Consider the following 14,134-nt stretch of genomic DNA (forward strand, 5'->3'; position numbering starts at 1 on the left):
GATGTGGCATTTGGAACATGTTATATATGCATATTATAATATTGGCTTTTCACAAATATTAAAATGGATTCTATACGTGTAATGTTGAAGTAACTTTGTTATAAAGATATAGTTTTTATTTCTGTTGTTAATTAGCTTAGACATAGTAGTGAAATAGCTGTTATAAGTATGCTTGTGTTAAGATGCCTGCTTGGATGGGATAATATCCAGTGAACATAGGATGGGGACACCTGCTACAGATGCACCAACTACCAGCACTCACCCTCTGAAGACAGTGTGGACTGAGGCCCAAAACTGCAGATGGTGTTAAAAATGGACTAAAATCACAACCAAGGGATATGCATGCTCTAAAAAGGTGGACCAAAGGAGGGCCCATGTAAAAATATGTAAATTAGTTTGGGAAAAAGTTTATTATGCATAAGGGTCCATGAATATGTAACAGGCTGATGTAAGGGAAAAGGTATTTAAGGGGTATCCCCAAAGATAAGTGTGGTTTTGGCTGAGTGCCAAGATGCACCCAGCCATAAGAACCTTTGCTCTATGGTCCTTGTCTCCTATTGTCCTTTATGAAACTTTTGTAATTTTCACATGAGAGTGAATGAGTTTTTCACAGACATATTTAGTGGTGGCCTTGGCAGTGCTGATGGAACGGTTGGACTCAGTGATCTTAGGGGACTTTTCCAACCTTAATGATTCTGTGATTCTGTTTCAAAGCCCAGCCTAAGCAGAGATGAGCACGACTATTGTGGATGTACAGGAGCACACCTCACACTTACAAAGGTGATGCACAGTGCATTGATGCCCCAGAGCACCATGGCTTGGGTCCCAGCTTGGGAAATACTGAGGAGCTTCCTAAATCTTTAATTGCAATTCTCACTTTTAATTGCACTGGATGTAATAGCAGGAGTGATACAGTTCTGGAAGACAAAGTAATGTCTGTGTAAGGACATTTCTAGTTGATATTTATTTATTTATTCTCTTTCCAAAGGCGGCTCTTTGAGCCATCCATCCCCAGCACTGAGTGCTCCAATACCATGCATAAAATGAGTTTCCACAATTTGCCTGCAGGTAAGAATGAAATTAAGCCATTCCAGGCAAAGACAAGCGAAGAAAAAAACCAAACCCAAGCCCAAAATCCTCAAGGCCTGAGAATCAATAAGGGAAGACAAAGCATTATAGTAGAAAAACAATCCCCACAGGGATAATCCTGCTTTTCACTGCACTCCCAGCAGCTGCAGTCACTGTGAGTGGGAATTGCTTTTTCTCTTTGTAATTCAGCATTTGAGTGTGTGGATTTCCCTGGTTTTATTTGCGTTCTGCTCCCAGTGGAAATGCTGGCAGTGCCGCAAGGCTGACAAAGGCTGGAGGGCTTCAAGTGTGGATGTGATTTGGGTGCAAATGGACTTTATTGGCACCAGGGAATAAAGATGCAGAGAAGAATGGAGGGGTTGAGGGAGTGATGGAGGGACAGTGGGAGAATGGGATGGAGGGATGAAGGGATGGAGATAGAGAGGAATGAAGGGATGAATGGAAATATGGAAGTATGGAGTAATAGTGTGATGGAGGAATGAAGTGATGGAGAAACAGGAGGGAGGAATAGAGGGAGGGAGGGGTGGAGGGACTGATGGCAGGATGGAGAAACAGAGGGATGGCGGAAGGGTTGGAGGGCTGGCATGAAGGGTGGGGTGAAGGTGGAGGCAAAGCTAGAAAGGAGGGTGGGATTTCGAGCTGGGAATCAGATTTCAGAAGAAGCGTCAGCAGGAGATAGCTGGGGGGTGTTTTGGTGTGGATTTGCAACTGCAAAAGAGGCAAAAGGAAATAATAAAATGTGTGTGTGTGTGTGTGTGTGTGCACATCCGTGTGCACACAGAGGGCCAGCTCCCATATGTGTACATGTGAGCAAGTATCTGTGGTGCATGAGTGCATGCACACAGGAGCACACACATGTTGTGTCTATGTCTGTCTGTCTGCTCATGGGTGCATCTGTTCATGTGTTCACATGCATGTGTACAGCATGTGCACATTTGTGATACTGGACATGTATGTGTGTGCATCTGTGTGTATGTGCACATGTGCATATAGGAATGTGCTTGTGCATACACATGTGCATATGCAGCATATGTGCACGTGAGTGGACAGACATGTCTAGCTGTGTGTGTGTCCAGATGTGTGTGCATGTTCACGTTTATGTCTGTGTGCATGTATGTGCTTGCACATGTGAGTGCAGGCGTGCATACTGTTGTGCATGTGTGAGCACGGGAGTGCATTTTCAGTTGTTCATGTGCATGTTTGTGCACATGTGTACAGGGGTGAGTGTAGGGAAGGGAAATAGAGGTTGGATATTAGGAAAAAGTTTTTCATGGAAAGAGTGATAAAGTTCTGGAATAGCCTGCCCAGGGAGGTGGTGGAGTCACCATCCCTGGATGTGTTTAAAAAGACTGGATGTGGCACTCGGTGCCATGGTTTAGTTGAGGTGGTATTAGGGCATGGGTTGGACTCCATGATCCTGAAGGTCTCTTCCAACCTAGTGATTCTGTGAATTTTGTGAATTCTGTGTATGTGTACAGGTTTGAGTATACATGCATGTGTTTGGATGTGTTTGCATGCGTGTACACGCATGTGTGTGCACATATGTGTGTACAAATGTCAGTGTGCAGTGCATACACACTTACATGAGAACCTGCACGTGTGAATGTGATTTGTGTGGTTCTGCATGTCCACGTGTCTGTGTGCAAGTGTGTGTGCTTGTGTGTTAGCTCACATGTGTGTGCATGTGCACACATGCCTGTGCAGGTGCGTGCACACAAGAGTGTCTTGCACATGTGTTCGCATTCCTGTGCATGAGTGTGTGCAGGTGTGAGTGACCATGCATGCACCTGCATGAACACATGGGCACCTTGCACATACGTGTGCAGCTATGTGACCAAGCATTTGTGTGTCTGCACACATGCATGGGCATTTCCTCCATGTTTGTGCCCTGGTGTGTGTCCTTGCAGTTACAGGCAGGCATACATGGGCATGTCTCCACATGTGTGTGCAGCTGTGTGTGCCTGTGCAGATGTATGCACACAAACACACACATCTCTCATGTGTGCGTGCAGATCTGTGTGTGACCACATGTTCATGTGTTTGCACACATGGGCGCCTTGCACATATGTGTGGATGTGTGTGATCAGTCATGCAGGCTTTTTAAAATGTGCACGTGCAGGTTTCTGTGACCCTGCATGCAAGCGAGTGCACGCCTGAGTGCCTCGTACATTTGTGTGCAGGCCTATGACCAAGCATGTGTGTGCACACATGCACGGGTGTGTTTCACATGTGTTTGCAAGTGTGTGCAGCCGTGCAGGTGTGGGCACACACACAGAGCCATCCTCACATGCGTGCGAGCTGCGCAGCCGTGCAGTGTGGGCGCACCCATGGCCATGTACCACACCGCGTGTCGTGCGTGGATGTGCAGGTGTGTCCCGCGTGTGCGTGCCCTGCCCGTGTGCGTGCAAGCCCCTCCCGCTGTCCCCGCCTCCCCGGCGCGGGCGGAGCGCGGAGCTCGGGGCGGAGAGCGGTGCGGGGCTCGGAGCGCGGAGCGGTCGCTCCCGGCGCGGGGCCGCCATGGCGTGGCCCTGCATCACCCGTGCCTGCTGCATCGCCCGCTTCTGGAACCAGCTGGACAAGGCGGACATCGCCGTCCCGCTCGTTTTCACCAAATACTCGGAGGCCACCGAGCATCCCGCCGCGCCCCCGCCGCGCCCCGCGGCGCCCATCGAGACCCAGCCGGGCGGCGAGGCGGCTGCGGGGGCCGGGGGAGCTGAGCCGGCTCCCGGTGCCGCCCGGCCCGGCCCGGCCCCGCACGCCTCTCCCCCGGCCGACTCGGTGATGCGGCACGACTACAAGCCTTGGAAGGTGCAGCGGCCGGAGCCGAGCTGCAAGCCCAAGAGCGAGTACCAGCCCTCGGACACTCCCTTCGAGAAGGAGACGCAGTACCAGAAGGATTTCCGTGCCTGGCCTATCCCCAAGCGGGGCGACCATCCCTGGATCCCCAAACCGGGACCTTCCCCCGTCCTGGCCCTGGACCGCGCTCCCCCGGAGAAACCGGCTCAGGAGAAGCGGCGGAAGGTGCACATCGCTCCCGAGAAGAAGGAGGAACACCCCGAGGTGGAGGATGAGCATCCCAAAACAGCGCGGCCCGGGGATGGGAGAGACAAGGGTCGGAAGAAGGCGGAGGAGGCGGGCGGGCAGCCGGCGGAGCCGAGCAGAGGCCGGGCGGCTGCCGATGCTGTCAACAGGCAGATCAAAGAGGAGGTGGCGGCGGGGGTCAGCTCGTCCTACAGGTGAGAAAACATATCCCCGTTCCCCTCCGTCCCCCCCGTCCCCGCTATCCATCTTGATCCCCAACCTGCCGGCCCCTCCTCAGCTCTTATCCAGCCCCCCTGTGCGCTTCACTGGAGGAGCATCCCACCCTGGGAGTGAGGCTGTGAAACATCTCGGGGGGGCTTGCCGATTTCCTGCGCGGGGGGTGTCCTTAAATTCCCCACCTCTCTGGGAATCGATGATGGAGCAGTAGGTATTGTGCAGGTAGTGAATACATGGACGCTTATTGTTGGCTGTTTGTTTGGTTTGGCAGCAGGTTTGAGTGTCTTTGTGTTCCCCCCATCCTGTGCATTCCAAAATTCAAAGACACCCACCGCCTTGGATTTCCATAGGGGTAATGTTTGGGGTCACCTCCATGGAATGTGCAAGTCACCTCTGGTCCTTCCCAAGCACGTCCCCGGCTGTCAGGCTGCAGCCAACCCAAAGGACCGGCAGCCTGACCGTATCACCGGGGGCCGTGCACGGATGGGGGGCCCCAGCCAGGGGCAGGAGCGTCCCAGGAAGAGTCTCAGGCTGGCCCCCGCTCAAGACAAAGCATCCCGGGAATGCGCCAGGATGAGGGACATGCATCCTAGGCCGCTTGGGTGGGGCAGCCTTCAGATGCTGCCATGTTTTAATGCAGCGCAGCAGGGGATGACACATCTTCTGTCCCCCTCAGCACCTCCCCAGCCAACTAGGAATGGATGCCCTTATTTCACTTCAGCAGTAGAGACCTTGTTTGGGATTCTGAGTGTGAAACTCCTCGCAGTGAGCTGCTGTTGTTGTTTCTCTCCGTGTCAGGGCGTTCGATGTGTTGGGAATGCAAAAACAAGTGATGGGGTGGTTGCCCTGCGTGTACGTTTGCAAGGAGGGGTTGCTGCAGTTGTGTTTTCCAGCACTTTCTTTGGCAGAGCCCACCCCTGCCAGGGTGGAAGTGGCATAGAGCAAAGCTGTGGGGACAAAAAGTGAGATTGCAGCTGTTTTGCTTTTCCCTATAGCTGTGTGAACGCTGAGGTGTTTATGCCTCTGAATGATTTATTTTCCTTCTTGGGGAGATTAGAGGTGACACCTGGCCATCAAACAGGTTTCATGCAGATTTGAGATGAAGCTGGGACTTGCCTCCTCTGTCCCAGTGAGCAAAGCTGACAGTCATCTGCTTTCCCCCCTCCCTAAGTGGGAAACAGTTCAAGCAGTGAGATCCTGATTTTTGCTGTCATTTGGCATCAGTTCTTAACTCTCACTGGGTAATGCTGGAGGCTCAGGTGCGTCCATGTGTGATGGTGGTGCTTGGCTGAGACACGAGAAAGTGGCCAGGGATTTTTGGGGCCTCTGTTCTGCAGGATTGGAGACTGTTGGGAAAGGGGTCTCTGGGAGTGACACAGCCCTTAAATCTGCCGTGAACTGAGACTCAGCTTTTTGTCTACTCACCTTGTAAGGTCTGGGCTCGTGCTGGAGATAGCAGGGCTAAAGCAGAAAGCTTTCTCCTGGAACTGGAGAGCCGATGTGTTGCTTCTCTTCCACTGCCACAAAGGATAATTGGACTTATTTGCATATTCAAATGCAGATTGCTCACCTTCCTACCCCTCCAGTCTGCTCCAGCAAATTCCCAAGGCACTGGGCTAGGGTTCCTCCCAAAGGAAAGGGGTTGGATCAGCAGGGATGTTAAACCTAAGAAGAACTAGAAGGATTCAGCTTTCTTTGTGTTGCTTGTTGGCTTTCACAATACTCTTAGGGCTTCTCTTTCCACCTGGGAAAGTGCTCTCCCACTTCCATGTTTTTCTTCCTTGCAGAAGTGTTTGCTCTGATGCTCAGCCACAGAACACAAGCGCCTCTTCATTAATGCATAAGTGATGTTTTGGCTAATTGTTCTCATTTTCTGTTCAAATTAGGCATCTTCTAAGTGTTGTTTATTGTTTGGATTCTTATAAAAAACCAAAATCTCCAAATCCTAATTGCTGCCAAGAGCCTGGCTGCTGACATGCTGGGTGGATATTGTACATCTCCAAGGATGGAGACTCACAGCCTATTGGGGCAACATTTTGGGCCACCCAGCAGCCAAAAATTACCTCCTCGTGACCTCTTGCTAGAGAGCAGCAAGGGTGGCTCACATGGGGCTTTTCTTCCTTGTGCACAGATAAAGGCTCCCCATCAGCAGAGAGTCAGGGGGAGATTTCCTTACAGTCCTCTGCAAACACTGCTGCAAATCAGTGTTTCCAAGGCTGGGAAACAATTCCTTGGTGAAACCAAAGAGCAGACCAGCAGGAGTTTTTAAGCTTTCTCTGTCCCACTGGGCATTATTTCCATGTGAGGAATACCTGAGAGTATGGGATAGAGTCAGCAACTAGCCCAAGGTCATGGGGGAAGTCCATGCTGAAGGGAAGAATTCTCTTTTTTAACCTCTGTGTACCTGGACAGATGAGTATCACAGAGACCACGTGCCTGTGACCTCCTCCCAGCTCCACACAGAGGTACAGAGCAGAGATGGTAACTGGTGGTGATGTCCATGGAAGATGGAGGTTCCTTCCAGCCAGAGGGATGAGGGATTTGTTTGTATCAGCATTTGAGCCAGAGGCCTTCAGTGAGGCCAGCGTGGCAGGAGTGTGGATGTCTGCCAGAGACTGCCTGTGCCCAGGGATCCTACAGAATAAATAGGATTTATTTCCAGTATTTCTAGCATTTATTTATCTTATTCATAGTATTTACATTATTTATATTTTTATATTTATATATTTATTAACTATAATTTATTAACTATTCCGTTATATATGGGATTTATTTATTCCCACTGCTCTCACTGGGTGTGCAATGGTCAAGCAAGGTTCCAGCACTGAGGGGCTTCTTGCCTCAGTTTCCCTCCCCAGCACATGAGCTGCCCAAGTTTATAGGTAACCAAGGCAGGTTACATCTCATTCAAAACCCCCCCCCCCTTCTCTTTGGTCCTGCTTCTCAGGGTGGCCTGTGGACCCTGAAGGACCAAGGAGCAGGAAATCCTTCAGTCAGGTCAGTGACAAGCCCCATGGAAAGCTGCTGGTGGTGGATGAAGCTGTTTCTTGTTCAGTTCTGTGTGGGCTTTTTCTGTATTGGGTGAGGGGATTTCTCCTCCTGAACGTCTGGATGGGGTGGGCAGAGCATTTCTCCCTGGTGCACCAAAGGATGGAGTGGGCTGGACTTGACTCTGGGGGTTTGGGATCAGAGGGAACAAGCAACAAAATGTGCTCACAGTGGCGTTTGCTGGTGGATGTGAAACAATTAAAAGCACATTTGGCAAAAAAAGAAGGAATGAATGAATGCTTTCCATTTTTATCTGGAAATTATGGGAAAATGACAGAATCAGGTGTTTCTTGGGTGTTGTTTCCCCCTTCTTCTTTGTTTTGCATTCTGCTTCATTTGTTACCTTTATTCCCTGAAAAAAAAGATACAAAACTTAAAGGAAACATTTACTCCCTTTGTAAGGTATCAAAATGAGTACTAAGAAAATTAATTTCCCCCAAGAAGTAATATTGTGAAACCGGATTTAATTTTTTTTTTTACCAAACCAATTATTTTTTCCCTCCCACCAACTTCCTTTCCTAGCAGAGGAAACAAGACAATAAAGGCTTCAATGGAAAATTTTGGACTGCCTCTAGTACTAATGAATTGCCTGTTGCTAATGTTCTGTCATTCATCTCAAACCCTGGAGGTACTAAGGATGTGGAGCAAATGAGAATTTGTAGTAGCTATAGAGATGAATGAGTCAGCACTGGAGACTTGCTGCCTGGTTTTCAGAGACACAGCAGAGATAATTTAGGGAGGGATGTCCACACAGGAAGCCTGGACCAAGATACAAAAAGGCAGGAAATCCATACTCCTCCTTGTTCTGAAGACAGGCTGGGAGAGCTGGGGGTGTTCACACTGGACTGGAGAAGGTTCTGGGGAGACCTCAGAGCCCCTGCCAGTGCCTAAAGGGGCTCCAAGAGCCAGAGAGGGACTTTGAGCAAGGATCTGGAGAGGCAGAACAAGGGGGAATGGGATCCCACTGTCAGAGGGCCGGGTTAGATGGGGTACCAGGGAGAAATTCTTGGCTGTGAGGGTGGCGAGGCCCTGGCACAGGTACCCAGAGAAGCTGTGGTTGCCTCATCCTTGGAAGGGACCAAGGCCAGGTTGGATGAGGCTTGGAGCAACCTGGTCTAGTGGAAGGTGTCCCTGCCCATGGCAGGGGAGTGGAACAAGATAAGCTTTGAGGTCCGTTCCAACCCAAGCCATTCTGTGTTTCCGTGATTTTATCTAACTAATTCCTGAAAATCTCCACTGGAGGACATCTCCTATCTTGGTGAAAATGCTAATAACACTGCTTATGCTGTAAGATGGGAAATTTTCCATTGCCTTCTGAAATATCTGATCAGATCCATAGCTACGTCTGTACTAGTAAATTAAAGAGTCCCAGAACATGTTCCTGGGTGTGGAAACATGATGTAAACTCCAGTTCCTAGAACTGTCCCTAGCCCTCTTCTCACACTGAGTTTGGTAGCACACACTCCCAAGCCAAAAACTTATCCCTACAATCAGTTTGGATGCAACCACCTTGGTTTTAGAGGTTAAAGAGGTTTAATAGGATGAGTGAGGGGTATCCCAGACTCCACTGCTGGAGAACATTCCTAGGCAGATACCATTCTCCAAATCCTTGTTGTTTCAGCTATGAGAGTGTTTATTAAAGTAACCGTGTAGGCAGATGGATCCAGTTTTCTCAGGTGGAAGGGAAGGGGCAGGATGTTTTCTTCCATCCAGATAAGGCTGTTCAGAGAGGTGTTTGGCAGCCCTGGCAAAGGCTGAGCTCTGTCTCAGGGGTCACTTGATACATACCTTCAGTAGCAGGAGGAGACACAATGTCTGCTGATACCACAGGGATGGGTTGTATGAGTAACTAATGACTAATGGCCTAGTGTTTATTAAGACACAGAGCATGGAGATGGATGATACAGGCTTTGTTGGTTTTGCACAGCCTGGTTTTTGGGAGTGCAGGGTGGCCACGGGGGGTGGCTTCTGTGAGAAGCTGCTGGAAGCTTCCACCATGTCTGGCAGAGCCATGCCCTGGTGGCTCTGAAGATGGACATGCTGCTGGTAAGGCCTGGGACAATTAGAGATGTTGGTAATGCCTTTGTGATAACACATTTAAGAAGAAAATAAAAACAAAGTGGGGTACAGTGTTTTTGTAGCCAGAGAAAAGGAAGAGGTGAGAACATGTGAGGGAAATGACATGGAGACACCAAGGGCAGTGGGGAAGGAGGTGCTCCAGATGTCAGAGCCAAGATTCCTCTGCAGGCCATGGTGAGGAGCACGGTGAAGCAGCTGTGCCCCTGCAGCCCATGGGGATCCATGGGGGATGCAGAGACCCACCCACAGCCCTCCCACTGGAGGCTGTGATCCAGTGGGAGCCTCGGTGGAGAGAGGAAGCCCCTGCTCCCAGGCTGGAGCAGCCTGTCCTTGGAGGACTGCACCCTGTGGAAGAGTGACCCATGCTGCAGCAGTTTTGGGAGGAATGTTTGCCCATGGAAGATGCTCCACATTGCAGCAGTTTTGGGAGGACTGGTGCTCGTGAGATAGGAACCGTGCTGGAGAAGTTCACAAAAAACTGTCTCCTATGGGAAGGGACCCCATGACATAGCAGGGGAAGGATTTCTCTCCCTGAGCACTGGAAGAAAATCTCAGGTGATGAACTGACCAAAACCCCCACCCCCTGTCTCCCTGAGCTGTTGGTGGGAAGGAGGAAGGAGTTGGGGTAAAAGGTGTTTTAAGGGCTCATTTTACTTATCATTATCCTCCTCTGACTTTGTTAGTCATAAATTCATTTTGTACTTCTAAGTTGAGCCTGTTTTGCCCTTGGAGTGTTTTCTCCAAGTCCTTATCTCAACTCATGAATCCTTCATTTAATTTTTTGTCTCTCCTCTGCCCAGTTGAAGCAGGGGAGGGTGAGTGAGCGAGCATCTGTAGTGGTTGCCTGCCATCTGGCCAGTGTCAGACCACAACATGCAGGCAGAGAGATGTTCTGTCACACTCTTGATCTCCTCTGGATGTAGTCCATCAGCTGGGAAAGACCAGTGGTGTCTCCAGCCTGGGGACACTTGCAAGATCCAAGTTGGAGTGTGTGGCAATGTATTCCCTGCAATCAGTTCAAGGTGGACAACATCCAGCCCCAAAAGCCAAGGGGGAGCTGCTCAGCAGTGTAGGTACAACTGAATTTTGCTGCTTTGACTGTGTGCAGACTGGAGCTGGTCTGTGCATGCCTTAGGACATGGTAGAGCAGGAGGAAGAGATGGAGGTGGCATTCAGGTGATGGAGTCAACATGCTTGAGCAACTATTCCTCTGCTCCTGCTCAGCTGGGTCACCTCAGAGAGACCTTCAGGCACATGGAGCTGGATGGGACCCTCTGAACCTTGAAGTCCAATTGTCTGGTTTGTTATTTAGTCTTTATGAGTAACACCCAAGGCTCTGTCTTAGAAATGCAGAATTTTTTGTTGCATTATGCCAGCAGGAAGTCGGTGCTGAGACCTCAGTCTCTGATGATTTGCAACTCGTTTACAGACTGGGCCAATGGACAGGCTGTAGTTTGCTGTTTTATTTGGTTAATTTCTCTCTTACATTTTTTCTGTTTTATTGGCATACTTATTGACTTTTCCCTGTCCAAATGTCACTGCTCAGTGTCTCCAGGTACAGTATCCACATCATTTGGCTCTGTAGCTAAGAAGTAAACATTTTTACTTCCTGGTATCAACCTTGTCTCTCTAGCTCTTCCTAGATGAACTCTCTTTTTCTTAAACAGAGATGGACACCACTCACCTTTGGAGATGAGGTCCCCATTCCTACTAAAGACTCACAAGTCATGTTTGTGGGCATCACGGATTCATTATGAATCCCTCATTTACTCTTTGATAACAAGGATGTCCATACGGGTTTCCTTATTCTCCTTCTTAGGCAGTTACACCCTGTAGCAATCAATTCTGGTGATTAGTACCAAGACTAGAATTAACTACTAATTCTCATTCCATTTTGAACATGGCAGTCAAGGTCAATCCCCTCCTTCCTCTGTGATTTCCCAATCCTCCTACACATTGGTGCTCCCAATTGCATTGTGTCATTAGGAGGTGTCATCAACGTTGCCCTACTTTTTTAGTGCCAAAGTCAACCTCAAAAAATGTTAAACACTGCTAACCTTCTTCCAGGCTGCAGCTCAGCCTTCCTACATTCATCATTGTCATTTCCCTTGCCTGGTTTCCCATTCTGCTGCTGTTCATGTTCACTGGCTTAATTAATAATTTCTCACGTGGCCCTGGATAAAATGCTTTGCTGAAACCAAATAGATTTTCACATTTATTTTGTCTGTTAAGTCAGTTATTGTGTCAAAGGACATGTCAAACATCTCTTGTCCTCCCCTTCCACACACTTCTGTGTCTGGTGAGACCACCAGCTTCTTTGGGATGCAGGAGCTGATGCTGGAGGCCAGATCCCACTTTTACTTGGTGGCTTCAAGCCACCACTGTAACACAAAGTAAATAAAGAGGAGAGAGATCAACTAATTTAGATTACCCATCATTTCTTTTTTCAAATAAATCACTAAGACATATAATGTTATAAATATGTCTCCTCTTGCATTTAGAGCATGACCTTTCCTTTTCCTGTCTCCTGCCAGCTAAACAAGCTTTCTAAGTACTTCTGCACTGAATCTTGCATCAATCTCACTGTTCTTTGCTCTGATCTGAATGTATTTATATATATATCTGTATATATATATATATGTGTGTGTGTGTCTCTGTGTGTGTATGTGTGTGTGTGTATTCATATGGTGTCTTTGGCTAAGCCTTGCCCCACTGGGGCAAGAGCAGGGATGCTCTTCTGCTATTGTGGTCAGCACCAGCCAGGAGGGAAAGGGCCATTTTAGGAAAGTTTTATGGAATAGAATTTTTATTTCTCTTGTTGTATAACTCAATATTCTGGATATCCTCCCAATGTCCTTTTTATTTATATATGTAGATATAGATATATATATGGTATATGTATATATACATATAAAAAGGACATTGGAAGGATATATAATGATTTTAATTATTTATTATTTATTTCTCTATATTAATATATTTTATATACTAATGTTTTATATATTATGTTTATATCTATGTGTATCTATTTTTATATATTATTGAAATACTATACACACAAACTGGGCTGTTCATCAAGTTACTCCTTTAGACTCCAACTCATTTCTTCTCCCCAAATCCAGTATTGCAGGTGTTCTATTGCAAACATATTTTGCACATTTAGCTTTCTATTAATAACTGCTTTATTTTGATTAATAGCTCATTATATGATATCCTGGATTGCAAGATAAGTGTGTATTCTATTTGCCATCTACTAGAGGTGGGGCAATTATCTTCTGTTAATTGGGCAGTTTTCTTTTTCTCTTCCACAAACCAATCCTCCCTCTGGGGAGACATCTTCTGTTAATGGGCCATTGAGTGTCACTGCATGACTGATAAAATTACAGCATCCCATTGTGAGATGCTCCACCCAGGGGGAGGAGCCAAGCATTCCTACCTGGATATAAGCTGAGACTTTGGGACACCAGAGCTGCCTTGTCCACTAGATTCCCAGAAGAGCAGCCCTTTTCCACTGGATCTTCAGAGGAAGGCCAGGCCCATCCACACCACCACTGGACCTTCAGAGGAAAACTCCACCCTTCTACAGCATCACTGCTCCAACAGAACCACACCTGACACTGCAGGAGCTCTGCAGCCACCATTGAATCAGACTGCTACCAACACCCTGACCCACAGGGTGTCAGGTCGTATTCTGACTCCGTCAGTGTTGCTTTGTATTACTGCTTTTTAAAAAAAAATATTTTATTCCCTAATAAATTTTAATATTTTCTTCCCTGTTATTCCTGCTCCCACAGTTTTGCCTGAGAGCCCCTTGCATTTCAAAATTATAAGAATTCAGAGGGAGGGGGTTTACATTTTCCATTTCAGGGGAGGCTCCTGCCTTCCTTAGCAGACACCTGTCTTTTCAAACCAAGACATATAGCAAAGTGTCCTTTCAGTTAGTAATTTCTTTTTGATCAAAAAGTGTGTCCAGCTGAGGGGACCCTGCAGCACTTTGCACACACAGTGTGTATATGGATAGGCTGTCGGTGCTTTGGTGAGTTGGCTGCAAGCTCTGCTGTTAACACTACAAAATAGGAGGTTTTGGTGCTGAGAAGGTGGGGAGACTGTTGTTCTTTAAGAAAAATTATGAATTTTTTTAAATGTTAAAAATAAAACTTTACATTTTTAAGATTTACTTTAATATATATATATATATTAATTTTTAAACTGTTTTTTAGTTGTTTGAAGTTTTTTGTTTGGGTTTTTTGTGGGGGGGTGGAGTTGTTTGTGGTGGAGGTGTGATTCAACCTGGAGAAGAGAATGTTGTGTGGAGGCCACACAGCACTTTGCAGTGCCTGAAGGGGCCTACAAGACAGAATAGTGCCAGAGGGGCACTGTTCATCAGGAACAGTAGTTACAAGATAAGGTGCAATGAGTTCAAATTTAGGTAGAAGAAATTTAAGTGGGATATGGGGAAGAAATTCCTCCTTGTGAGGGTGGTGAGGCCCTGGCACAGGTTGCCCACAGAAGCTGTGACTGCCCCATTTCTGGAAGTGGTCAAGGTCAGGTTGGACAGGGCTTGGAGCAACCTGGTCTAGTGGAAGGTGTCTGCCCATGGCAGAGGGACATAAGAAGATGATTTTTAAGGTCCCTCTCATTCCAAGACATTCTGGGGTTA

At 47.7% G+C, this 14,134-nt stretch overlaps 1 protein-coding gene across 1 annotated transcript in view; it reads left to right on the top strand.

Moving 5' to 3' along the window:
* Window positions 1–3,468: 3,468 nt before the first annotated feature.
* The window catches only part of MAP6 (microtubule associated protein 6), a 45,598-nt gene continuing 34,932 nt past the window's right edge, over window positions 3,469–14,134 (top strand). Inside the window, exon 1 of the mRNA XM_071433648.1 lies at window positions 3,469–4,325. Coding sequence (XP_071289749.1) covers window positions 3,607–4,325 — 719 coding nt within the window. The 5' untranslated portion in view covers window positions 3,469–3,606. The remainder of the gene's footprint in view (window positions 4,326–14,134) is intronic.

This window comes from Agelaius tricolor, unplaced genomic scaffold (genome assembly GCF_023055355.1).
Source record: "Agelaius tricolor isolate 1412-34295 unplaced genomic scaffold, bAgeTri1.0.p SCAF_9, whole genome shotgun sequence".
NCBI lineage: Eukaryota > Metazoa > Chordata > Aves > Passeriformes > Icteridae > Agelaius > Agelaius tricolor.